We start from the raw sequence: 24,398 nt of genomic DNA on the forward strand, positions 1-24,398 counted from the left end.
CTGTCTCTGTGTAACTCTGACTTTTGAATAAATAAATCTTTTTTTTAAAAAAAGAAATATGCAGCCAATAAAAATAATATTTAGTAAACTGGGAAATGAGTGTAACTATTATAGAACGCATGTGTGACTTTGTGACTAGAAGAGAATGCGCCCCAAACAGAAATATAAACTACTGAAGGATACTGGAAATGTTTTCTTTAAATGTTGGTACCTTGTGGCCGGAGCTGTGGTACGGTAGGTTAAGCTACCACCTGCAGCACTGGCATTCCATATGGGTGCCGGTTTGAGTCCTGGCTGCCTCACTCCTGATCCAGCTTCCTGTCAATGTACCTGGGAAAGGAGTGGAAGACGGCCAAGTACTAGGGGCCCTGCACATACGTGGGAGGCCCAGTGAAGCTCCCACTCCTGGCTTTGACACAGCCCATTCCCAGTCATTGCAGCCATTTGGGGAGTCACCACCAGATGGACGATCTCTCTCTGCCTCTCCCTCTTTCTGTAACTTAACTCCGCTTTTCAAATAAATAAATAAATATTTAAAAAATAAATAAATTTTGATATCTCAAGATAAATTTTCTAGAACATTAATTTTATATGTCATTTTAACACTAAATAAAACTTTAACACGGAATTAGGTATTTGATGATATAGAATTATTAATAATTTTCATGTGATTACTGTTGTGTGACAACAGCATTTGGCTAAGTCAAAATAAAAAGCTTATGCATTTTATAGATACATAGTGAAACAGTTATAAACTAGATGATATAATGACTGAGATTTGTTGCAAAATAATCCAAGTGGGAGCATAGAAAACTCTGGTCACATGTTGCATTTGTCAAATCTGGGTAATAGACAGGGGTTCACTATGCTAGATTCTCCACTTTTGCATGAATCTAAAGTTCATCATAACTAAAAAATGAAACAGTTAATTTGAGAAGAACTTAAATAAAAAGCACTCGTAAGTACTATTTTGAAATTTTAAATATAATTACATCTATCAGTCACTGAATAAAGACTGGAAGTCTCTCACATCAGGGGGACACCAGCTGATCAGAAGTCTCCTTCAAATACTGCTGAGCTGTGACTTACCACAGAAACAGAAAAGGTAATACGATCTTCATTATACAATCAGATGTAAAATGCTCCAGTATTTCGGATACTGCGAAAATTCTGCCCATTGTGCCTCCAAGATGTTTCTAGATTTCAGAGATGCTGATGTGGGAGTGCGTGCACCTTGCCACTGCGGGGAGGCAGTAATAGCAACTGCATTCAGCCTTTTGTTCTCTGACACCTAGATTCCAGGATCTAAATATCTAGTACAGATTTTATAATCTTCAAGATGGAGCTTTATTTCCCTTAAAAAAGAAAAGGAAGGCCGGCGCCGCAGCTCAATAGGCTAATCCTCCGCCTAGCGGCGCCGGCACACCGGGTTCTAGTCCCGGTCGGGGAGCCGGATTCTGTCCCGGTTGCCCCTCTTCCAGGCCAGCTCTCTGCTGTGGCCAGGGAGTGCAGTGGAGGATGGCCCAAGTGCTTGGGCCCTGCACCCCATGGGAGACCAGAAGTACCTGGCTCCTGCCATCGGATCAGCGCAGTGCGCCGGCCGCAGCGCTCCAGCCTTGGCGGCCATTGGAGGGTGAACCAACGGCAAAGGAAGACCTTTCTCTCTGTCTCTCTCTCTCACTGTCCACTCTGCCTGTCAAAAAAAAAAAAAAAAAAAAAAAAAAAAAAAAAAAAAAAGAGAGAGAGAGAGAGAGAGAAAAAGAAAAGGAAAGCGGATTTGTGATGACAGTTACTAGCAGGTGTCTGTACAGGGTGACATTCTACTTGGCGAGCAAATATAAAGCTAGGTGCAACACAAGGCTTTAGGCTTGATGATTCACTTTGCTGTAAATTTTTCCAAAAACACATTCACATGTTCGCCAGTCATTTGCAAACACACAAAATAGCCAAAGAAATGTTTAACGTGAAATTTTAATTTGTACCAACTACTTTACTTTTCAAAGTAGGCTTCTCTTCTTTTCCGCAGCTCTTCTGAGGTGAGATCTGTACTTGACGTCTGTGGAATATCTTGAGACATATTTCTGGAACTACCTGAACACAAACCAAAACAAAAGTAATTTTCTTTACCAATTCAAGGAATATATTTAGACTTATTCTGCTACTATTCGGTAAATTTAAGAAAGGCTCTAAAGTCCTGAAGAATCTGATGAAGGCAATCCAAATCTAATCATGGACATACGTCCCTGACAGCCAAAGTCGTCACCCACCGCTGCTGTAAGCACGTAGGAACCTAAGTCCAGTGACCAGCCTGGTTTGAGAACGCACTAGCACCATCCTTTTGTGCTCTCTGTAACTTAGCAGAAACGAAGCTGTGCCTTCAGGGGCATGGTATCCCTCAAGGCAACTGCAAGAGGAGAATCATTCCCTGAACCCAGTCTCCACACCCCTCTGTCTTCAAACATCCGGAACTACCACAGCTTCAATGTTGCTATGGTCACACGTGATAACTGTGCCAACCACTCTGCACAAATTGTGAAATAAAGTGGCTAAAAAAGAACTATGTGGGGGCCAGCACTGTGCTGTAGCAGGTAAAGCCGCCACCTGCAGTACCAGCATTTCATATGGGCACCGGTTCTAGTCCCAGCTGCTCCACTTCCAATCCAGCTCTCTGTTATGGCCTGGGAAAGCAGTAGAAGATGGCCCAAGTCATTGGGTCCCTGCACCCGCACGGGAGGCCCGGAGGAAGCTCCTGGCTCCTGGCTTCGGATTGGTGCAGCTCTGGCCATTGTGGTCATCTGGGGGGTGAACCAGCAGATGGAAGACCTCTCTCTCCTCTCTGCCTCTGCTTCTCTGTAACTGTGCCTTTCAAATAAATAAACAAATCTTAAAAACACAAATTACACAAAAATACCTAAAATCATCAAAGCTGGTGTCTGTCCCTCCCTGGGCTTATCTAGCAGATTAGCTAATCTACCTAATCCAAAATGGGAGTGCAAGGCATATGAAACACTCGGAGGCACCCCAGAGCCACAAGAGTTCTCTGCGTTAACAGAATCTCCATGTTACTTAAGCATTTAAGGAATCCAATTGATGAATGACTTCATTACGAAGTAGAAGCGGGGCTGGCGCTGCGGAGTAGCGGGTAAAGCCGCTGCCTCGGTGCCAGCACCCCACATGGGTGCCAGCTTGAGCCCCAGCTGCTCCACTTCCAGTCCAGCTCCCTGCTAATGTGCCTGGGAAAGCAGTGGAAGATGGCCCAAGTGCTTGGGCCCCTGCACCCACATGGGAGACCTGGGGGAGGCTCCTGGCTCCTGGCTTCAGAATTGCCTAGCTCTGGCAGTTACAGCCAGTTGGGGAGTGAACCAGCAGATGGAAGACCTCTCTCTCTGTCTCTCTCTAACTCTTGCCTTTCAAATAAATAAATAAATACATTTAAAAAAAATAGTAGAGACAAATTTGGAGCTAACATCATAGCTCAGTGCCAGCACTCCACATCGCAGTTCCAGTTCAGGTTCTGGCTACTCTGCTTCCAATCCAGCTCTGCTGTGGCCTGGGAAGGCATCAGAAGAGGGCCCAAGTCCTTGGGCTCCTGCACCCGCATGGGAGACCCAGAGGAAGCTCTTGGCTCCTGGCTTTAGATCGGCGCAGTTCTGGCCATTGCAGCCAATTGGAGAGTGAACCAGCAGATGGGAGACCTCTCTCTCTCTGCCTCTCCTTCTCTCTGTGTAACTCTGACTTTCAAATAAATCTTAAAGAAAAAAAAAAAAAGGAACTAATAATATAGGCCCAGAGTAGGCTTAAGCTTTAAGCTGTATAGCCAATTTGTGTTGGATTTTTGTCAAATCAATTTATATTCTCTAATCACATACATTTATGAAACAGCTGGCTGGGAGAAGGGTCAACTGACCCCACACAAGGATTCTCTGTAACTTACTGCTGTGTTAGCACAGTAGTTTAACCAACTAAAACAACCAGAAGTAAAAAAACATAACTGTATCAGTTAAATATAGCCAATACAGTTCTATAATACAGGTTGTCCAAAGTGATTTATGTTTCAAAATATCTAAAAGAAGAGCTGACAGCATACAACCATTGCTTCTGCAGTAACTGCCTAAGAACGTCTACTAGCAGTACAGTAACTTCCACAAACTAGGAATTATCTGCATCAGTTCTCCAACAATGAAGCAAGCACACAGCGGAATGTCTATACCTTGCATACTGAGCTGAATGGCCCTGCGGAGATCTGCCTCTTCATCTTCCATGTCAATTTCCTGGCGACTTAGTGCCAGAGCCCTCTGCAAATCCTCCTCCTCTTCGTCTAACATTCCTGACCCATCGTTTGCTTCTAAGACTCGTTCCAGGTCTGTTCTATGGACTCTAAAGAACAAAAGCACTCACAGTGATTGCAGACCATTCTGTTTCAGACATAATAAAAAGGCATCTGTAAACTAAAGATTTTACATTAAGTTAAAACGGAGGCCACCAACAAACAAGGTCCAGTAATATAAAGATCGCGTAGTAATGTGAATCTAAGTTCTATATTTAATTAATTCAAATGGATTCAGTCAACTTCACAAAAAATAAGGTCTACAAGAGTCGCCACCAACGACAGGACCTCACACTCAGGGTGACATGGATTTCTGACTCCTGTAGGGAACACACACAAATATCTTCTCTTCTATACAGCACGCTTAATTTTTACCTCTGATCTTTCAGTTGTGCTAATTCCTCTCCAATAAGTTTTGGTCTCTGCATCTGTTGGACCCTGATCATCTGCAGGAGCTGGTCGGCTTCACAATCTGGCAGATCACCCTTAACAACAAATATAGAATAACCTAAAAAAGGCAAAAATAAACTGAAACATCTGGTCAAAACTTCAAAATTGATTTACAATGATAGCAGACGGGCAACACAGTACAGTGGAAGAATATGAGCCGAAGACTCGGAGAGATCTGGATTCAAAGAAGGATTCTTCCTAGCAGAGTGATCGGGCAGGGGACAGGAAGTCTCTGAGCCTCACCCTCTCCATCTGTGCGACTTGCCTAGTGCCTCACAGGCGACCATGAGAAATGAAGGCAACGAGGCCTGTTGAGGGTCCTGCTGACAGTGCTGGCGGGGACAGCCACTCACCCAGTGGCACCAGAGGCAGGCCAAGGGGTGGGGAAGAGAAGGGATCTGGAACCTGTCTACCTGGCTTTAATCTCAATTCTTCTGGCCGGCGCCGCAGCTCACTTGGCTAATCCTCCACTTGAGGCACCGGCACCCTGGGTTCTAGTCCCAGGCGGGGCGCCGGTTCTGTCCCGGTTGCTCCTCTTCCAGTCTAGCTCTCTGCTGTGGACCGGGAAGGCAGTGGAGGATGGCCCAAGTCCTTGGGCCTGCACCCGCATGGGAGACCAGGAGGAAGCACCTGGCTCCTGGCTTTGGACTGGTGCAACGCGCCAGCCATAGCAGCCATTTAGGGAGTGAACCAACAGAAGGAAGACCTTTCTCTCTAACTCTGCCTGTCAAAAAAAAAAAAAAAAAAAAAAAAAATCTCGATTCTTCTACTTCCCAGCTGCACAGCTTCTGGCAATCACCTCACCCATGTGTTCTGGTGTCCTCAACTGTTACCTTCAGTTGGCACCTTCCTCACAGGGCTGTTGTAGGGAAACAATCAGATGTGTGTAACAATGAGTCACCTGTGGGAACAGCGACCTACATACACACACACACACACACACACACCTTATAACTGAAAAAAATGTGTGGTTCAAGCTCCTAGAGAATTACACAGATCCAGTGTAATTTTTTATGAACACCATCCTGGAAACCCAGGGTTTTCCCAGGTGGACGTCCCACACAAAACCAAGTGAGAGTGGGCAGACCCTAAGTCAGCCCAATCAATTCAGGTTTTCCCACATTTTTCTGAAACTTTGTTCCTTGTAACAGGGTATCCTCTGTAAGCATTAACAGACAAAGAAACAAAGATCAAAAGGACACAAGACAACACACTTAACAGTTTCTACAAGGGCAAATATAATCAGAGTTCAGATGGTGTAACATGTCTGCTGCCAGTAAAACTGTTTCCAGGTCTTTAACAAACATGAGTTTCCATCAAGAGCAGATTCTCTGGCGGTCAGGATGGTGGTTTTATTCAAGCCTCGGGCTGCTGCCCTTCACATGCCGGGCACACCGGGCAGCGGTCTCAGCGTGACACGCATGGACCGGAGTGTTGGCCCGGGAAACCTGAGGGAGGAGAGCCGATCTGCCTTCCCAGCCACGCTCGCTTTGAAACACTTTCTGCACTTCAAGTGGAGACGTCTAGGCCAGGAGTGGAGACGTCCCTGTTAGGAGCCTGGCAGCAGGGGGGCTGTGCAGGCTGAAGATACACGATGAGGAATTACTGACAAGTAGATCTCCTTTAAAGACATTTAAAGTAATGAGACGACACACATCAGGAAGTGGTCCAAGAACTGACGCCTGGATCATTTGTTAACAGACTGGGAAGAGTAAGAGCCACTACAGGAATCTATCTGAAAGAAGCCCGTGCACAGTGTTTCGGAAAGGGAGGCGACAAGGGGCGTGGGCCTAGCAGTGAAGGTGCCCACTTCCCATGCCGGACGGAGTGCCTTGGTTCCACACCCAGCTCTGCTCCTGGCACCAGCTTTCGACTAACACAGTCTAGGAGGCCGTGGTGATGGCTCTAGTGACGGGGCTCCTGCCACCGAGTGGGAGACCTGGAGAGAATCTGTGGCTCCTGGCTTTGGTGCTAGCCAAAGGCATTTGGGGAGCAAACCAGCAGACAGGAACCCTTCTCTCTCTCCCTTGCTAATACATATATACGCACATACATACACACACAGGGAAGGATATAATCAGGACCCCCAAGGTTTGAAGTATAAAAGAGATACAAAAGTGTAAAATCATAAGAGTGAAATAAAACACTGCCATCCCAACTATGAATTAAAAATAACTACAGTAGCTATTGGTATTCCTAGGGATGGATTCCAGGAACCCCCACTTTTACCTGCCCTCAGACACCAACATCCACAGATGCATGTCCCTTATATAAAATGGAGCAGTTTTTGGTCGGCGCCGTGGCTCAGTAGGCTAATCTTCTGCCTTCGGCGCCGGCACACCGGGTTCTAGTCCCGGTCGGGGTACCGGATTCTGTCCCGGTTGCCCCTCTTCCAGGCCAGCTCTCTGCTGTGGCCAGGGAGTGCAGTGGAGGATGGCCCAAGTGCTTGGGCCTTGCACCCCATGGGAGACCAGAATAAGTACCTGGCTCCTGCCTTCGGATAGGCGCGGTGCGCCGGCCACAGCGGCCATTGGAGGGTGAACCAACGGCAAAGGAAAACCTTTCTCTCTGTCTCTCTCTCTCACTGTCCACTCTGCCTGTCAAAAAAAAAAAAAAAAAAAAAGGAGCAGTATTGGCATATAACCTGTGCACATTCTCGGATATACTTTAAATCAAATCCAAATGACTTATAATACCTAATATCACAGGTCTTCAAAAAGTTCATGGAAAAGGCATATTATGAAGAAACTATATGGAGTTCACAATACTTTGCAGTAAAATAAACTTATCTTTTAATTCTATTTTTCCATGGACTTTTTTTTAATATTTATTTTATTTATTTGAAAGTCAGAGTTATATAGAGGGAGGAGAGGCAGAGAGAGAGAGGTCTTCTATCTGATGGCTCACTCCCCAGATAGCCGCAACAGCCGGAGCTATGCCAATCTGAAGCCAGGAGCCAGGAGCTTCCTCCGGGTCTCCCACGCGGGTGCAGGGGCCCAATGACTTGGGCCATCTTCTACTGCTTTCCCAGGCCACAGCAGAGAGCTGGATTGGAAGTGGAGCAGCTGGGACTAGAACCAGCGCCCACATGGGATGCCGGCACTTCATGCCAGGACTTTAACCCACTGTACCACAACACCAGCCCCTTATGGACTTTTGAAGAAATCTCATACCATGTAAATAGTTGTTACACTGTATCATTTAGGGAATAATGATAAAGAAAAGCCTATGTTCAGGGGCCAGTGCCTTTGGCATAGCAGGTAAAGCAGCTACCTGTGGTGCCCGCATCCCTTATGGGTGCTGGTTCAAGTCCAGGCTGCTCCAATTCTGATCCAGCTCTCTGCTGTGGCCTGGGAAAGCAGCAGAAGATGGCCTAAGTCCCTGGGTCCCTGCACCTGTGTGGGAGGCCCGGAGGAAGCTCCTGGCTCCTGGCTTTGGATTGGCTCAGCTTCGGCCTTTGTGGCCATTTGTGGAGTGAACCTGCAGATGGTAGCACTCTCTCTCTCTGCCTCTGTGTAACCCTACCTTTCAAATAAAAAGTAAATAAATCTTAAAAAAAAACAACTATGTTCAGTTTAGATATAATTTTTTTAAAGATTTTATTTATTATTTATTTGAAAGCTAGTTACAGACAGTGAGAGGGAGAGACAGAGAGAAAGGTCTTCTATCCACTGGCTAACTCCCCAAATGGCTGTAATGGCCAGAGCTGAGCTGACCCAAAGCCAGGAGCCAGGAGCTTCTTCTGGGTCTCCCACACAGCTACAGGGGCCCAAGCACTTGGGCCATCTTCTACTGCTTTCCCAGGCCATAGCAGAGAGCTGGATCGGAAGAGGAGCAGCTGGGACCAGAACCGGCCCCCATATGGGATGTTAGCACCATAGGTGGAGGATTAACCTACTATGCCACAGCACCAGCCCCTAGATGCAATTATGTTTAAGATCTTCTGTCCACGGTTGGTGGAATCCACAGCTAGAGGGCCACCTCACATGATAACTAACTCAGCAGCAAGAAGCATGCCAGGGCTTCGAATATCATCTCTAAATATTATTTTTTAAAGATTTATTTATTTGAAGGCAGAGTTAGAGAGAGAGAAAGAGGAAGAGAGAGAGAGAGGGAGAGAGAGAGAGATGGAGTGACAGAGAGATTTTCCATCTGCTGGTTCACTCGCCAAATGGCTGCAATGCCCGGAGCTGGGCAGATGGGAAGCCAGGAGCCAGGAGCCTCTCCTGGGTCTCCCACCTGGGTGGGTGTAGAGGCCCAAGCACCTGGGCCATCCTCCCCTGCTTCCCCAGACACATCCATAGGGAGCTGCATCAGAAGTGCACCAACTGAAGCTTGAATGGGCACCCATCTGGGATGCTGGCGCTGCAGATGGTGGCTTAACCCACTATGCCACAGCACCAGCCCACATCTCTAAATACTGTTACTGAAAGGAACCAGGTTTTTTTAGAGAAATGAGTTCAAGTCCAGGGCAGGGAATATATAAGATAAGCTGGCAAAATCTTGTTATTACAGGAGAAAGCAAACCTTCAAAAGACTACAATGGGGGCTGGCATTGTGGTACAGCAGGGTTAAGCTGCAGCCTGCAATGCCGGCATCACATATGGGTGCCAGTTGGAGTCCCAGCAGCTCCACTTCAGATCTGGCTCCCTGCTAAAGTGCCTGGGAAAGCAGTGTAAGATGGCTCCCTGCAACCATGTGGGAGACCAAGATGGAGTTCCAGGGTCCTGGCTTCAGCCTGTCCCAGTCCTGGTCATTACAACCATTTGGGGAGGGAACTATGAATGGAAGCTCTCTCTGTCTCTCAGTATCTCTACCTTTCAAATACAGCGCTGTAGCGTAGTAGGTAAAGCCGCTGCCTGTAATGTCAGCATCCCACATGGGCGCTGATTCAAGTTAGCAGCTCCACTTCAGATCCAGCTCTCTGTTATGGCCTGGGAAAGCAGTAGAAGATGGCCCAAGTCCTTGGGCCATGGTTTAGGGGGCTCATGGTCTCCCACAGGGGAGACCCGGAAGAAGCTCCCGGCTCCTGGCTTCAGATCAGCGCAGCTCCGGCTGTTGCGGCCAATTAGGAAGTGAACCAGCGGATGGAAGACACCTCTCCTTCTCCCTCCCCCCCCCCTCTCTCTCCCTCTCTCTCTCTCTCCCTCCCTCTCTCCCTCTCTCTCCCTCCCCCCCGCCTCTCTGCCTCTCCTTCTGTGTGTAACTCTTTCAAGTAAAAATAAATAAATCTTTAAAAAAAATTCTGTTTTAAAAAAACAGACCACAATGCAGGGCTGGCATCAGGCTTGGTGGCTTAAGTCCCAGAGCAGAATGCCTGGTTCCTCCTTTCCAACCCAGCTTCCTGGTAATGTGCGTCCTGAGAGGCCACAAATGAAGCCTCAAGTATTTAAGTCCCTGCCACGTGGGAAAAGGAGACCCGGATGGAAGTGCTGGCTCCTGGCTCCAGTCTGGGCTGGTCCTGGCTATTGTAGGCACTTGGGAGTGAGTCAGCAGATGAAAAACCAATCCCCCTCTCCATCACCTTTCTTTGTCCCCACACCTTCCAAAGCAAAAACAAAAACAAACTACAACAGTCACGTCAGCATCTTGAGAGTAAACTTCAAAATGTCCCTCCTGGCCCACCATGGGACAACTGGAGTAGCAGTATGAACAACAAGGAACAGGTGTCCAGCCTGGTGGTGAAGACGCTGGTTAGGATGCCTGTACAGGGAGCCTGGGTTTGATTCCCATCTCTAGCTCCTGAGTCCAGATTCCTGCTAACGCAGATCCCGGGAAGCAGCAGTAACAGCTCAACTGACTGGGTCCCTGTCACCTACACGGAGACCTGGACTGCGCTTCCGGCTCCCGGTTTCAATCCGGTTCAGTGCTGGCCATCCAAGGCATTTGGGAATGAGCCAGCAGATGGGAGCTCTCTCACCATCTGTCCTTTTCCTCTCTTCTAATAAATTAAAAAATAGGAATAGTAATTACAATGGACTAAAACAAAACTGCTTCAATTGACTAGTTTATGATGCTGCTTTAAAAAAAAAAAAAAAAAAAAAACACTCCAGGCCCAAGAGGTTAATTGCTCATCTTTAGAGGCTATCATGAAACCAATTCTCTCTTAAAAACTGGTAAAGAGAAATATTTTCTTCAAAAAAAAATAAATAAATAAAACAAGGAAAGGACACCTTCAGTTAGCCTCTGGAGACACTCCACCTCTAACCACAGGCACTGAGAGAACCGTATTTCACCCTGGATCAAACTCCAACCCGAGACAGACAGTGAGGCAGAGCTGGCGGGGGAGCGGATGCTCTGGACGCACCGTGGTTCGCTCGCCGTGGTTGTAGCTTCAAGAGTGATCATGCTGCCTGGGCTGTATTTCTGAAAAGCCCTTGCATAAGAGATTTTATTAAAATATTTACAGAGGAAATCACAAGATGCCTAGTACTTACTTCAAAATTACCAGGAGAAAAAAGGGAGCAGGGTACAGACACAACAAACAGGCTACGAGGTTACTGTTGAAGCTACATAAAGGCCGCGCGGGGGTTTGCCCCATTGTGTTTTCTTGGTTTGTTTGAAAGTTCAGATAAGAGAGCTTGTTTGCTCCCTAAGCAAGGGTCTAGTCAGCTACACCCTCACATGGGGAGATGCAGTGAAAGGCACCGTGAAAGCCGCACGCTGGCACAGTGCTGGCACGGTGCCGCCATGGACAGAGTGACTGGCCTGAGGTCAACACAAGGAGAGAGCACAGGAGACAAGTCTCTGAAAGTAAGTGAGGAGACAGCTGGCATTCCAGGAGTTAAGACAGTGTTTTCCTTTCAGTCTTTAGTGGCGATAAAGATCTTTCTCTGCTGATAAGAATAATACAAAAAGTAAGGGTGGAAACTGATGGTCCCGGAGTGGAGGGCAGACGCATCAGCAAGCTGACGGGCCTACTGGCAGACAAGCGAGGTTCTCTCTCAATTGCTTCCATGTTCTCAGTAGACTATATAGGCAGGTCACAAGCAGAGTGCAAGGGAGTGGGAGAAGTGCCTACAGGTTTACAAAAGTAAGTGCTGACATGATCACCTTGGTGTGTGGTACAGGAACTGATAACGTCAAGGTTAAGGTTAGGACTTTTGTCATTAAAGAATGATGGGGGGAGAAATTGGGAAAGAAGCTGAAGAATGCAATGAAATGATTATAATGACAAATTACAGAAAATAAGCACAGTAAGTAAAGAAGTGTTAAGGGTGTCGGGGGAGAGGCGGGTACTCTGGTACAGTGCCTCCTGTGATCATTTGGGACACAGACATCCCACACTGGGGTGGCCGACATCAAGTCCCATCTCCACTTTCAATTCAGCTTCCTGCTAATGCACCCAGGAAGCAACAGACGACAGTCCTAGAACCTAGTACTTTACCCACGTGGGAGAACTGGATTGAGTCCCTGGCTTCTGGTTCTGCAACAGCCCCACCTGCTGTACCCACCTGGGCAGAGAACCCAAGGACTAAAGCATGCACTCACTCACTCTCTCTCTCTCACCCTAACACTCTGCCTTTCAAATAAATCAATCTTAAAAAAATAAACAAAAAAGGAAGATGGCCCAAGTACCTGAGTCCCTGCCCCCGATGTGGGAGATCCAGAAGAAACCCCTGGCTCTGGCCCAACCTAGTCCCAGCCATTGTGGCCATTTGGAGAGTGAATAAGCAGGAGGAAGATCTCTGTAACTCTTTCAAATAAATAAATAAATCTTTAAAAAAAAATTGGAATGTAAAATAAACAGAAAATATAGAATCAAGCGAGGAAGTGGTGTCAAACAGAAGAAGGTGGTAACTGGACATGAAGGTGGTGATGGATATTGGTAATCGCAAGGCAGGTGAAGAAAGTGATCTGTGAAAGTAAAAAGGGAGGCAATGGGTTGATCATGTAGAAATCAGGAACATGATACAAGAACCGAGGCAGAGAGAGAGAGAAGGGGGCAGCGAGACAGGTCATAAACTCGCCAACGAGGAAGGCGGCTCAGTGACGACCGCTTTATCTGGAGCCATGCACTTCCAGGGAGCTGCGGTCTACAGGGAAGAACAGGACCTGAAGGAGCAAGGAGGACCGAGAAGAACACTGGCCCCTGCCCTCAGCCTGCGGTGCGGGGCAGACAAGAGAAAAGCCACACTTAGAAGGGCGCCCAAGGGAAGCGCCACCCACAGAGGAGCGCGGGCGTCCGAGAACTCCAGTGAACAGCATGGCAGAGCACAGCCCAAAGTCCCCACCTACAACACAGACGTTCCACTGCCACGCTCCCAACTAACGCGCTCATTTTATTTAGTTATTCTGAAAGACAGTATCACAAAATTTTCATTCTTTATTTACCTTCCTGTTGTAATTGAGCCAAGAAAAGTGCAAGGTATGTATCTGATATTAATTCTGGACCCGTCAAGAGAGAATTCAAGTTAAACCACTGGAAAAAAATAAAAGTCAGTATTTTAGTGTGCATTATAGTAATAAGGAAGAAAGTTTCACATGTTAAAAACAGCACAGCAAAAGCTGGTGAGGCGTCTGAACAATGCAAATATAATGAACCCAGACTCAGGAGAAAACAACTGAACAATGTAACTTCAAAAAGCCAGTCAACCTTGCTCTGCTTTCAGTAAACACATCATATAAAACAACAGTCTTGAAATAGAATGCTGCAGATTTATCACTAATAAATGCTTTTTAAAAAAGTTTTAAGTCATAAACTCTAAATCCCCCTATAAAGTAGTAAATCAAGCACGGATGCACCTCAACTTACGAAGGTGCTACGTCCCAATCAAACCATTCTAAGCTGAAGATGCAGTTAGCAGCCCCGGCCTCCACAGGATACCATCATCAGTACAGCGACTCGGGGCACTGAGAATCAGGGTTTACCCTCATGACCTCACGGCTGTCTGGGAGCCTCAGCCTGCTGCCTCTGGCTGGCACCGTGACAAAGGACTGCACTGCATATCGCTAGCCTGGGGAAAAGACCAGCGTTCAATATGCTGCTTCTATTCAACATGGATAGCTTTCACAGCATCAAAAAATTACGAAATGCTAAGTGGGGCAGGCACCGTGGTGCAGCTGGTTAAGCTGCCTTTTGCAACATCCACATTTCACATCCAAGTGTCTGGGGTCAACTCCCGCCTCTGCTTTCAGATCCAGCTTCCTGTCAATGCCTGTGGGAGGCAGAGGATGAGTCCTGGCTCCTGGTGCCTAGCACAAGCCTGGCCCTGCCCAGGCTATGGCAGCCATTTGGGGAGTGAACAAATGGATGAAAGAACTCTCTCTGCTTTTTATTTTTAATGTTTTTTTCTTTTTCTGTTTATTTTTGTTTGTTTCTCTACCTTTTAAATAAGTAAAAATGAATAGATATGAAAAAATTTTGTAAGTGGAACCATCCTAAGTTAGGGACCAAATGTACTTTAAAGTCTTCTTACTGATAGCGATAATTGAACTTTTTTTCAAACCATCAGTCCAACATTACTAATCACATCACACTGATATGGAAGAGAAATGACACTACATAAAATTTTCCCACTACTGATAATTGTGGTCAAAATATTCCAGTTTGAGGTGGTCAGCCATTTCCAGAAGACAATTTATAGTCACCAACTCATTTTACAAAGATCACTAACCCACTGTCACATATAATTAACATCACCACCAGGGCCAGGTGGGGAACTGTTTTCTGTCAAGGGCTATTCGGATACTTTTAACAATATTCATGGACCACACAAAATTATTGACTCAAAAGTTGGCCTGCCACAGATTCATTGCTTTTTGAGTGCTGCCTGCACTTGCCTTGGCAAGGCCAGACCCAGTGATTTTGCCAGTCTTGTGGAGCCTGGGGGCTGGATGTTCTCCACCCCGATCTAGACATTATCTCTTAAGGATCCGACTTCAACCCACAAGATTCAAAAAGTTTCAAAAGTTACTGTCAACATCATAACCAATGACTTTTGCTGGATTCTGACACTGCAGTCGTCTCTCTCATTATACAGGTCTCTCGGAGAAGAGTCTATAGTGAAAAATGCAATTTTAAACAAAACTATAAATTAGAACCACAGACAATAAAGTAAAATTGGATGTCTTCTATACTTGTCAAAGATAAAAATAGTTATGATGGGAAATTTTGATTTTGAAGAACCTCTTAAAATAGTAAGATCAAAATTTAACAAATCAACACAAAGAAATTTGTGGAATCTAAGTCTTCAGACCTAAACGTCTAGCAATTATACAGGAAAAGAACACTGGATCATAATTTATTTGAAGGTATAAATAAAACCCAGAAGTTAACTTACCTTGGCAGTGCCCTGCCTGGCTTCTCCCCATGTTAACACCCACTCAGGCAGGTGCCTAGGCTGAGCCTCTGCCCTCCACCTCCTGACCTGCTCAGAGCTCCTTAGGAGGAACCCCCACTGAAGATGAATCTGCTTCCAGGTAGCAGAGTTAAAAATTTACAGTAAGGGCCGGTGCCGCGGTTCACTTGGCTAATCCTCCACCTGCGGCGCCGGCACCCTGGGTTCTAGTCCCGGTTGGGGAGCCAGATTCTGCCCCAGTTGCTCCTCTTCCAGTCCAGCTCTCTGCTGTGGCCCAGGAGTGCAGTGGAGGATGGCCCAGGTCCTTGGGCCCTGCATCCGCATGGGAGACCAGGAGGAAGCACCTGGCTCCTGGCTTCGGATCGGTGCAGTGCGCTGGCCGCAGTGCGCCAGCCATAGCGACCATTTGGGGGTGAACCAATGGAAGGAAGACCTTTCTCTCTGTCTCTCTCTCTCACTGTCTAACTCTGCCTGTCCAAAAAAAAAAAAAAAAAAAAAATTTACAGTAAGATTTTTGTCTTGAATTCTATTTTAATGTTTTAATTCAATGTACGTTTTCTTGACTTCACCTTCTTGTTTTTTATTTACTGTGTTTTTTTAACCAGCTCTATTGATACATGTAACTGACCTGCAAAAACTGAACCTATTTCCAATGTGTAACTTGAAAAGTTTCACGTCTGTATACACCCATGAAGCCATCACAGCCAAGGAGGTGAACGTGTCCATCCCTGCCCAGCTTTCTGTGGCCACTGCCCACTGCCGACTCTCTCTTCCCTGCCCTCTTCACCTGCCAGCAACTGCTGGTTCAGACACTTGCTGTTCCTAAGGATTGGTTTGAATTTGGCTGGTCTTTTATATAAAAGGAAACAAAGCTTTCAACAAGTTTTGAGACTCATCCATGTGGTAGCATGATCAACAGTTCATTCCTTTCTATTAAACTAGCCAAATCTCACACAGCCCTCTTTCAAAGACTCAAAATTCTAATAAGAAGAATTTTAAATGATTCTGCTTAAAGAAAAAAGTCTGCTCAAGACATATTCCATAGTTTTCTAAAATGGACATTACTTTATATGCATATATTTTTATCATATGGCATTTTGGAATTCTGTGAATGATCTTGTTACATCAAGGAAACATGGCTGAATGTTTTCATTTGTGCCTGACACTGTCGCAGACTTTGTGACAGTATGATGCTAAACACAAATCTCTAAAAGTTAATAATTAACTGACAGGACATATTCATTACATAAAATCCCACTTAAAGGTAATGATATTTGTATTACCTTAAATATGAAATTTCCCCTGTGATATACCTAAATTGTACACAGCTGTCACACATAAATTTATAAAGGAAACTGATGCTATCTTTTAAAATGGGAAATTTCTATTAAAACTGAAACTGTGCCTCACACACACACACACACATTACTGGTCAGTTTCCTCATTTTAAAAGCACCAATCCCCTCTACTTCAAATGGAAGACAGAATAAGAAAAAAGATAAAAGGAAGAGAAATATTACCTGTTTTCCTAATTTTCTAACAGTAAACCAGTGTTCTTTATAATTGCATATAAATGACTTTTCATTTCTGGAAAGCAAAACAAACACACATATACAATATTAGGCTGAAATTTCAGGAGTTTATGTTCATTTATTTTGCCAACTAGCAAGCATTATACACAATCTGCGTTAATGCAGGACTGCATTTGCAGTTCTGTGCCACTGACTCTGAAGAACGGCACGATGGTGTGAGCCAGTGTGCAGCAGCTCAGACATGCGGTGCCCAGACAAGCCGCCCGAGGCGCCAGCCAGGGTTGGCACCGCACTACGACCGCAGTCTGGGAGGCCCAGCGATGTGCAGGTGCTCACGGACATCAAAAGGGGAGGTGGGAAACGTGTTTTTCTCCTTTAAAAAATTATAATTTAAAAAAAATTGAATTTAGGAAAAGAAATGTAGAAAAAAACAAAAACAAATCTTACATGGGATCAATTCCGAGCCTTTGATACTCTGGACTGTTGAACAGGATTAGTTCCAACCCCCAAACCTTCAAGGCATTGCTTATAACCTGTTAAAAAACAAACAAACAACAAACAAACAAAAAACAGCAACTTTCCATGAACTAAATCATTATTCCAAATTTAAGTAGTGTAACCATATTAGTTGAGCAAGCAATTGTACTTCATATATAAATTTACCTAAAAGGCTATTTTTTTAAAAGATTTCACTTTATTTATTTGAAAGGCAGAGTTACAGAGAAAAGGAGAGCGATCATCTGTCAGCTGGTTCACTCCCCAGATGGCTCCAACAGCCTGGGCTGGGCCAGACTGAAGCCAGCAGCCCAGAACCCCATCCAGTCTCCTGTAGGAGTGACAGGGGCCCAAACACCTAGGCCATCCTCTGCTGCTTTCCCAGTACATTAACAGGGAGCTGGATCCGAGTTGGGACTGGCATAGGCGGTGGCTTAACCCATTGCCCCACGATGCTGCCCCAAGGCAGCTATGATTTTTAAAAAGTGTATCTGTTCAGCTACATTGCTAAATCAATAAATAACACACATACATATTAAAAGTGACTTTCACACCAGGTTTCTGAGATGTTCCAGAGAACCACACACTTCTTAGATAAAACATCCTCAGAGATGCAGATGTAAATTCCAGCCACACCTACACATGATAACTGGGCTGCAAGGTCGCTGGTTTAGAAAAGTTACATTTAACTCCTTATTTGCAACCTAAGTAATGATGTGTCTATTAGTCTCTTTGGGGATTTAAAGTAGAGGTTTTACTAGATTTCAGACTTCTATGGTCATCAGTTTGAAAAAAAAAAAAAAAACAACAGAACAAAAGGCACACCCGATTATTTCAAATTGTCTGAGAAAAAGGAAAATTTCTGCAACATCACTATCTATCTTCCAAAGTAGCCAACAGAGCAGCAAGTGGAGACCACTGCGTGGCAGGCACCCATGACCCCATACCTGAGCCAGCACTGCACCACCCAGCGGCAAGTGCAGAATATTACAGGCAAATGTTACCCGGCAACTGAACCGGCACCACACAGCGGCAAGTGCAGAACGCAGCGCGGTAGGCACACGTGAGCCCACGGCACAGCTGGCACCACACAAACCGGAAATGGCAAGTGCTGGGCCAGCTCTGCCCTCTGATCCTGGCCCTGTGGAAGCTGTAACAGCAGCACAATGAGGACCTGGCTGGAGTGCTGGTGATTGAGGAGTCCAGGACAAGGGAAATATAAATAAGGACATTCACAGAAAAGGTCCTAAAACAATCTCCCAGGTACAGATTATCATGTCACACAGAGCGACGTTTCAGTCGGATGCACTGCCCGTGACGGTGCTGCGTGAGGTCACAGCAGAGCCGACACCTCTAGACCCGGCGCGCCCACGGCCGCCGTGACGCTGCAGCCCAGTGTCTCACTCCCAGGCGGGCCGGTGTGGCGGCACAGAGGCCACGGTGCCTCCAGCCGTGCGTACAGCACGCAATACTTGACCGTGGAGATGACTGTCAGTATGTGCTATGCTATTTAGAATGTACTCCTCCTATGCATTAACACAGTTTACTGTAACGCAGTGTGCAACGCCACGTCAGCCTCAGCCTCAGACACTGTGCGTTAACTGTCTCTCTCAAGCGCGTCACTCTCTTTTGCTGATTTGGCCCCGCAGGAGCAACGGGCTACAACATGTGTGTGTATCTGCTGCGTAGCCTCGCTGTGTAGTGAGCAATACCAGCGAGGCTTGTGGAAGCTCACTCTGTAACGCCCGCACGGTGAGGAGACCACCAAATGACCTATTTCTCGGACTGTGTCTTGTCATCAAGCAATTCCTGACTGTACACATCATCACAGAACTAGAAGGGCGCTCTAAGTTTACAAACTCATCAAAATCCACAGCCTATCATAAAGGCATTCGACCCTGATCGGCTGACTTAAACGGAAGGCAGCAGGGTACTGCGGCTTTTCAAATTTCCCCAGGATATAATAAGTAGGTAACATTGTGATCTACTAGATTTAAGGTTTTTAACATCAGATGCAAATTAAACCACCTCTCCCAAAAAGTGATTTTTTAAAGGCCCTATCTTTTTAAAAGATTTATTATTTGAAAGGCAGAATTATAGAAAGAGAAGGACAGAGAGAGAGGGGTCTTCCACCCACTGGTTCACTCCCCCAAATAGCTGCCATGGCCACGGCTGGTCCAAGCTGAACCCAAGAGCCAAGTCCCATGTGAGTGTCAGGATCCCAAGGACTGGGCCATCATCTGCTTTTCCCAGGCCCATTAGCAGGGAACTGGATTGGAAGAGGACATCTGGGAGAACAAACAGGAGCTCACATGAGATGCTGACATCGCAGGCAGTGGCTTCACCTGCTGCGCCGCAACGCTGGCCCCTAAAGCCCTATTTTTTAATGAAGATGCGGTGACCCTGATTTTCAAGTTTCTCTATATAAACATCTGCTCTAGACAATCACCTTGACCTCTGCGGGCACAACCTACTGGAGGAACTTCTGAAGGTCCCGTCATCACAGTGACTCGGAGTGGCTGTGAGAAGATACCTCGTATCCACTACAAGCTGAGTTCAAATAGCACCAGAGACACAGACACCGCCGAATATGTGGTGAGGACCACTTACTTGAATAGAAAAAAAACCACTGTCATCCATGTTTCCAGAAGGCTGCTGTTCGTCAGGACGGACAAGTGAAGCACCAAAAGAGAAAGAAGAATAAGAACTGTCGTTAGTGTGGATATTTAAATTAACACATCCTGTGCATCCCCACTTCCAGTGTCCAGAGCGGAGTTAGAATTAACAAGTCAGATCTCTGAAGGAAAAATCTCATCCTTTTCTAAAATGTACGAACATAAAAAAACTGGAGTTCAAAATCAGAACCTGTAGAAAAGTTCGGTAGTCGTCACTGGTGACTCCTCCCTCTGCCATCCTCATCCTCTCTTCTTCATCGAGCTGGTGTGCAATGGAGGATAACTCCACAGGGCTGAAATACTCTCCCTGCAGCAGATTGTTCAGGCAATGCTGAGCACACAGTGAGCCTTCTTGCTAGTATTTCCAGAAGAAAAAATACACATGTGATTCATTAGGATGTGACTTAGGAACTAATTTGTATAGTATTTTCCACTAAAGAATTTAATTAACTTTTCAATATGGTCACACTAACCCTTTGAAGCCTTAGAAAAACGTGACTCCCACAGGCACATGTATTTTGATTTGTCAATTTTTGTTTTACGTTACCATCAATGAAACAACAATTATTTAGCTATACAATCCAAAAACTTAATGACTCATATTTAACACTATTAAATATATCAAATCTCACACTTTGATAAAAACTACTCTACAAAAACATTTAACCTCTCATTTTCAGTTCCTCAAAGAAATTCACCTCTGAATATTCATGGCAAATTATTATGCTTAAAGGGAATTTGAAGCCCCTGGACTTTTTTTCTACGGTTCTATATACTTGTTTCTGGTATTTCAAAGCTCAAGAACTGACACAGGTGAGAAAAATTATTCCACACGAGGAGCTGCAGCTGAGGGCCGGCCGCTGCTTGTGATGCCAGCATCTCATATGGGCGCCAGTTCGAGTCCTGGCTGCTTCACATCAGATCCAGCTCCCTGCTAATGTGCCTGGCAAAGCAACAGCAGACGGCCCAGGTGTCCGGGCCCTCATGTGGGAGATCCAGTTGAAGAATCCGGTTCCAGTCTGGCCCAGCTCCAGTGGTTGGGTCATTTGAGGAGTGAAACAGCAGATGAAAGATCCATCTCTGTCTAACTTCGCCTTTCAAATAATTAAAATAAATCTTAAAGAAAGAAAAAAAGACGTGCAGCTCTAGCGTCCGGCGTCTGGCCTGGCGGTCAGCACGCAGGTTAGGTCATCTCCCTCAGAGAGGGCGGGACCAGCTCCCCGCTCCGGCTTCTGATTCCAGCTTCCTGCAGTACGGAGCCTGGACCCCTGCTGCCCACGTGGAGAGCTGGATTGTGCTCCTGCCTCCTTGCTGGCTGCTTCAGGCGTTTGGGGAGTGAAGCAGCCAATGAAAGACCTCTCTGCCTTTCAAATAAAATAAATACAAAATGTAAAAAGTAAGGGATTTAGAGCTCTAGAGCCGGCGCCTGTTTCAGAGAACTCCAGACAATGCACACAGAGTGCAGTCAACGAGCAGAACTCTCCAACTGGGTTCCGGCGCTGACTCCTGGCCACGCCTGGAGGAGGGTCTGTATCCAGGTTAGCTCCCCACTGGACGACTGGCTTCCTCCTCATGGCTGGGGGTGAGGAGGTTACAACCGCCCATGGGCCCAACTCTTTCTCATACAACTGAACCCTGAGTTCAAGTCCAGACTGCCTGTCACGCTCTCCCCCTCCCAACACTGCTGCTTTCCCAGGCTGCCCAGCGACAAGGGCGACTCAGGGGCTGCAAGGTTCTCCCCTGAACACGGATCCCGGGCTTGCCGCTCTGAGACAATGGCCAATGTGACAACGGTTCTTCTCCTGCTAACCCTGGCCAGCTAAGCTCCTCCCTGCCCCAGCGAGGTCTGCTCCTTCACTCAACCTGTCGGGAAGCACACAGCTTCTTCTGAACCTCATCACACGGCATACGGTGACCCCAAAAGAGCGTCACCTTGAAACACACACATTTTCCTGATGAATCGTTTTTTTCTAGGAACAAAATGTAGCTGCTGAAAAGATCTAGGGTGGAAAGGCAGCATTGGGGCAGGCGCTGCGGTGCAATGGTTAAGCCACCACTTGGGACACTGCATCCCAGTTTGGAGGCCTGGATTCAAGCCTGGCTCCCGTTCCGACCCAGCTTCCTGCTAATGCATGGTGGTGATGGCTCATGTACTTGGCTGCCTGCCAGCTACATGAGAGACCCAGATGGAGTTTCGGGCTCTCAGCTTTGGCCTGGCTCAGCCTGAACTGTTACAAGCATTTGGGGTGTGAACTAAGGGATGGAAGATCTTTTTCAAATAAATAAAAGCCTTTTAAATAAAGAAAAGTTAATAATAATAATAAAAACTTAGAAAGGCAGCACGAGGCTGTCTGAGTCTGGGCAGGGGGTGTAATCAGTTTATTTCGTTGGTTTGGTAAGGAATAAGCAGCTTGGGGCTGAGAAGTCACTATCCTTCAAGCCACAGCAACTTCTTTGTCTCCACCTCTTTTTTCCTCCCGGTTTCTACTGTCAAAGAGCAACGCCCACTGAGGAATGTGTTAAATGATGGGGTACAAAGCTGCTCTACTTACCACTGTACTCAACGACAGGCAAGACAGACAAGCACATCCCAAGTGCTAAACAGCGAAAAATACTAAGCAGGTGCTCAGCTTCACTACTCGTCACTTACCACTGTACTCAACGACAGGCAAGACAGACAAGCACATCCCAAGTGCTAAACAGCGAAAAATACTAAGCAGGTGCTCAGCTTCACTACTCGTCGTAGTACTTATACTAACCCATTACCTGGGCATGGCTGCTGAGCCTATCAATTCACACACTGGCTCAGACACCTGGGGCCCACACCGCAGTTTCTGGGCTCGATTCCTGGCTCCGGCTCCTAACTCCAGCTTCCTGCTAATGCGGATACTGAACGGCAGTGGTGAGGGTTCAAGTAATTGGGTTTCCTGCCACCCATGGGAGACCTGGACTGAGTTCTGGGCTCCCTGCTTTGGCCTAGCCCAGCCTCCATCACCAAAAGCAGCCGAGGAGTGAACCATCTGATGGGAGCTCGCTCTGTCTCTGTCTTTTATTTAAAGAAAAAACAAGAAGAAGAAAGAAAATTAACCAGACAAAACAGTGTGTTATTTCTACCACGGCAGAATGGCTAAAATGGTGGAAAGGATTACAGACACTGAAACTGTTATATGCTGCGTGGATGTGTAAACTAACACAACTGCTTTGGAAAACTATTAAACTATTTACAGTATCTACTGAAGCCTAAATACACATAGCGTATTATTCAGCAGCTCCATTACTGGGCATATAACGCAAACACCAGATATGCAAACACATGTTCATCAACAGACATGCAAAAGAACGTTCATAACACCAACACTTGTAATGGTCCCCAAATTGGAAACTACATAAATGCACAGTTTGGGTCACAGTACAAATGTAAACTGAAATATTTTCACAAAGGAATTCAATATAACAATGAGAATGAATTAATTAAAACTATCTGCAAAATAGGAATGTATCTGTCAAATAATTTTTCTAAAAGATTTTGTTTATTTGAAAGAGTTACAGAGAGATAGAGACAGAGAGGTCTTCCATCCGCTGGTTCACTCCCCAGCTGGCTGCAATGGCCGGAGCTGCGCCGATCTGAAGCCAGGAGCCTCTTTCGGGTCTCCCACTCGGGTGCAGGGGCTCAAGCACTTGGGCCATCTTCTGCTGCTTTCCCAGGCCATAGCAGAGAGCTGGATTGGAAGTGGAGCAGCCAGGCCTAGAACTGGCGCCCATATGGGATGCCGGTGCTTCAGGCCGGGGCTTTAACCCGCTGTGCCACAGCACCGGCCCCTGTCAAATAATTTTTAAAAATAAAGCAGACCCAGAAGAAGCTCCTGGCTCCTGGCTTCAGATCGGCACAGCTCCAGTTGTTGCAGCCAACTGGGGAGTGAACCATCAGATAGAAGACCCCTCTCTGTCTGCCTCTCCTCTCTCTGTGTAACTCTGACTTTCAAATAAGTAAATAAATCTTTAAAAAACAAAAGAATCCAAATGACAAGAAAGAAGCCTCTGCTAAGATACAGCTATTCTGTACCTCAGGGGCTACCTAACACAATAACAGACACTGGGTTTTCAGGCAATAGTTCTAGTTTTGTCCCGTGCAAACAATGGCCATCACACTCAACCTCCAGATATTTTATTAAAAAATCTTCTCCATAAAAAAATTATCTTCAGGGAACGCAATTTGGGACAGTGGTTAAAATGCTGCTTGGCCGTTTTGGGAGAGAACCAGTGGATGGAAGACCTCTCTCTCCTTCTCGGCCTCTCTGTATCTCTTTCAAATAAATAAATAAATCTTTAAAAAATAAACGCTGCTTGGGAAGCTCGCACCCATACTGAAGAGTTCAGGTTTGAAATCTGGCTCTATTTCCAATTCCCGCTTCCTGCTAACGCATACCCTGGAAGGCAGCAGTGACAACTCAAATACTTAGGTCCCTGCCATCCATGTGGGAGACTTGGTTCAATTCCAGGTTCCTGGTTTCAGGCAGGCTCAGTCCCAGCTTTGTAGTGTTGAAGGCGTTTGGTGAGTTAATCAGTAGATGGAAGATCTCTGCCTTTCTAATAAATGAATAAATATCTAAATTACAGA

At 46.0% G+C, this 24,398-nt stretch overlaps 1 protein-coding gene across 11 annotated transcripts in view; it reads right to left on the bottom strand.

Moving 5' to 3' along the window:
- The window catches only part of ATXN3 (ataxin 3), a 44,932-nt gene that overhangs the window by 14,121 nt on the left and 6,413 nt on the right, over window positions 1-24,398 (bottom strand). Inside the window, exons 2-9 of one of the 11 annotated variants that reach the window (XR_011385016.1) lie at window positions 19,971-20,135; window positions 19,716-19,760; window positions 17,058-17,143; window positions 16,599-16,665; window positions 13,112-13,199; window positions 4,703-4,835; window positions 4,211-4,377; window positions 1,983-2,091 (exon numbers count right to left, since the gene is read on the bottom strand). Coding sequence is in view for 10 of the 11 variants with exons in the window: in XM_008271913.4 (XP_008270135.4) it covers window positions 1,995-2,091; window positions 4,211-4,377; window positions 4,703-4,835; window positions 13,112-13,199; window positions 16,599-16,665; window positions 17,058-17,143; window positions 19,716-19,760; window positions 19,971-20,135 (848 nt within the window). In the remaining variant the exon portion in view is untranslated. Of the gene's footprint in view, window positions 1-1,982; window positions 2,092-4,210; window positions 4,378-4,702; window positions 4,836-13,111; window positions 13,200-16,598; window positions 16,666-17,057; window positions 17,144-19,554; window positions 19,761-19,970; window positions 20,136-24,398 lie in introns of those variants that run through there. The other 10 variants (XM_051826446.2, XM_008271913.4, XM_070065547.1 and 7 more) reach the window with 10 other exon arrangements.

This window comes from Oryctolagus cuniculus, chromosome 20 (genome assembly GCF_964237555.1).
Source record: "Oryctolagus cuniculus chromosome 20, mOryCun1.1, whole genome shotgun sequence".
NCBI classification, from domain to species: domain Eukaryota; kingdom Metazoa; phylum Chordata; class Mammalia; order Lagomorpha; family Leporidae; genus Oryctolagus; species Oryctolagus cuniculus.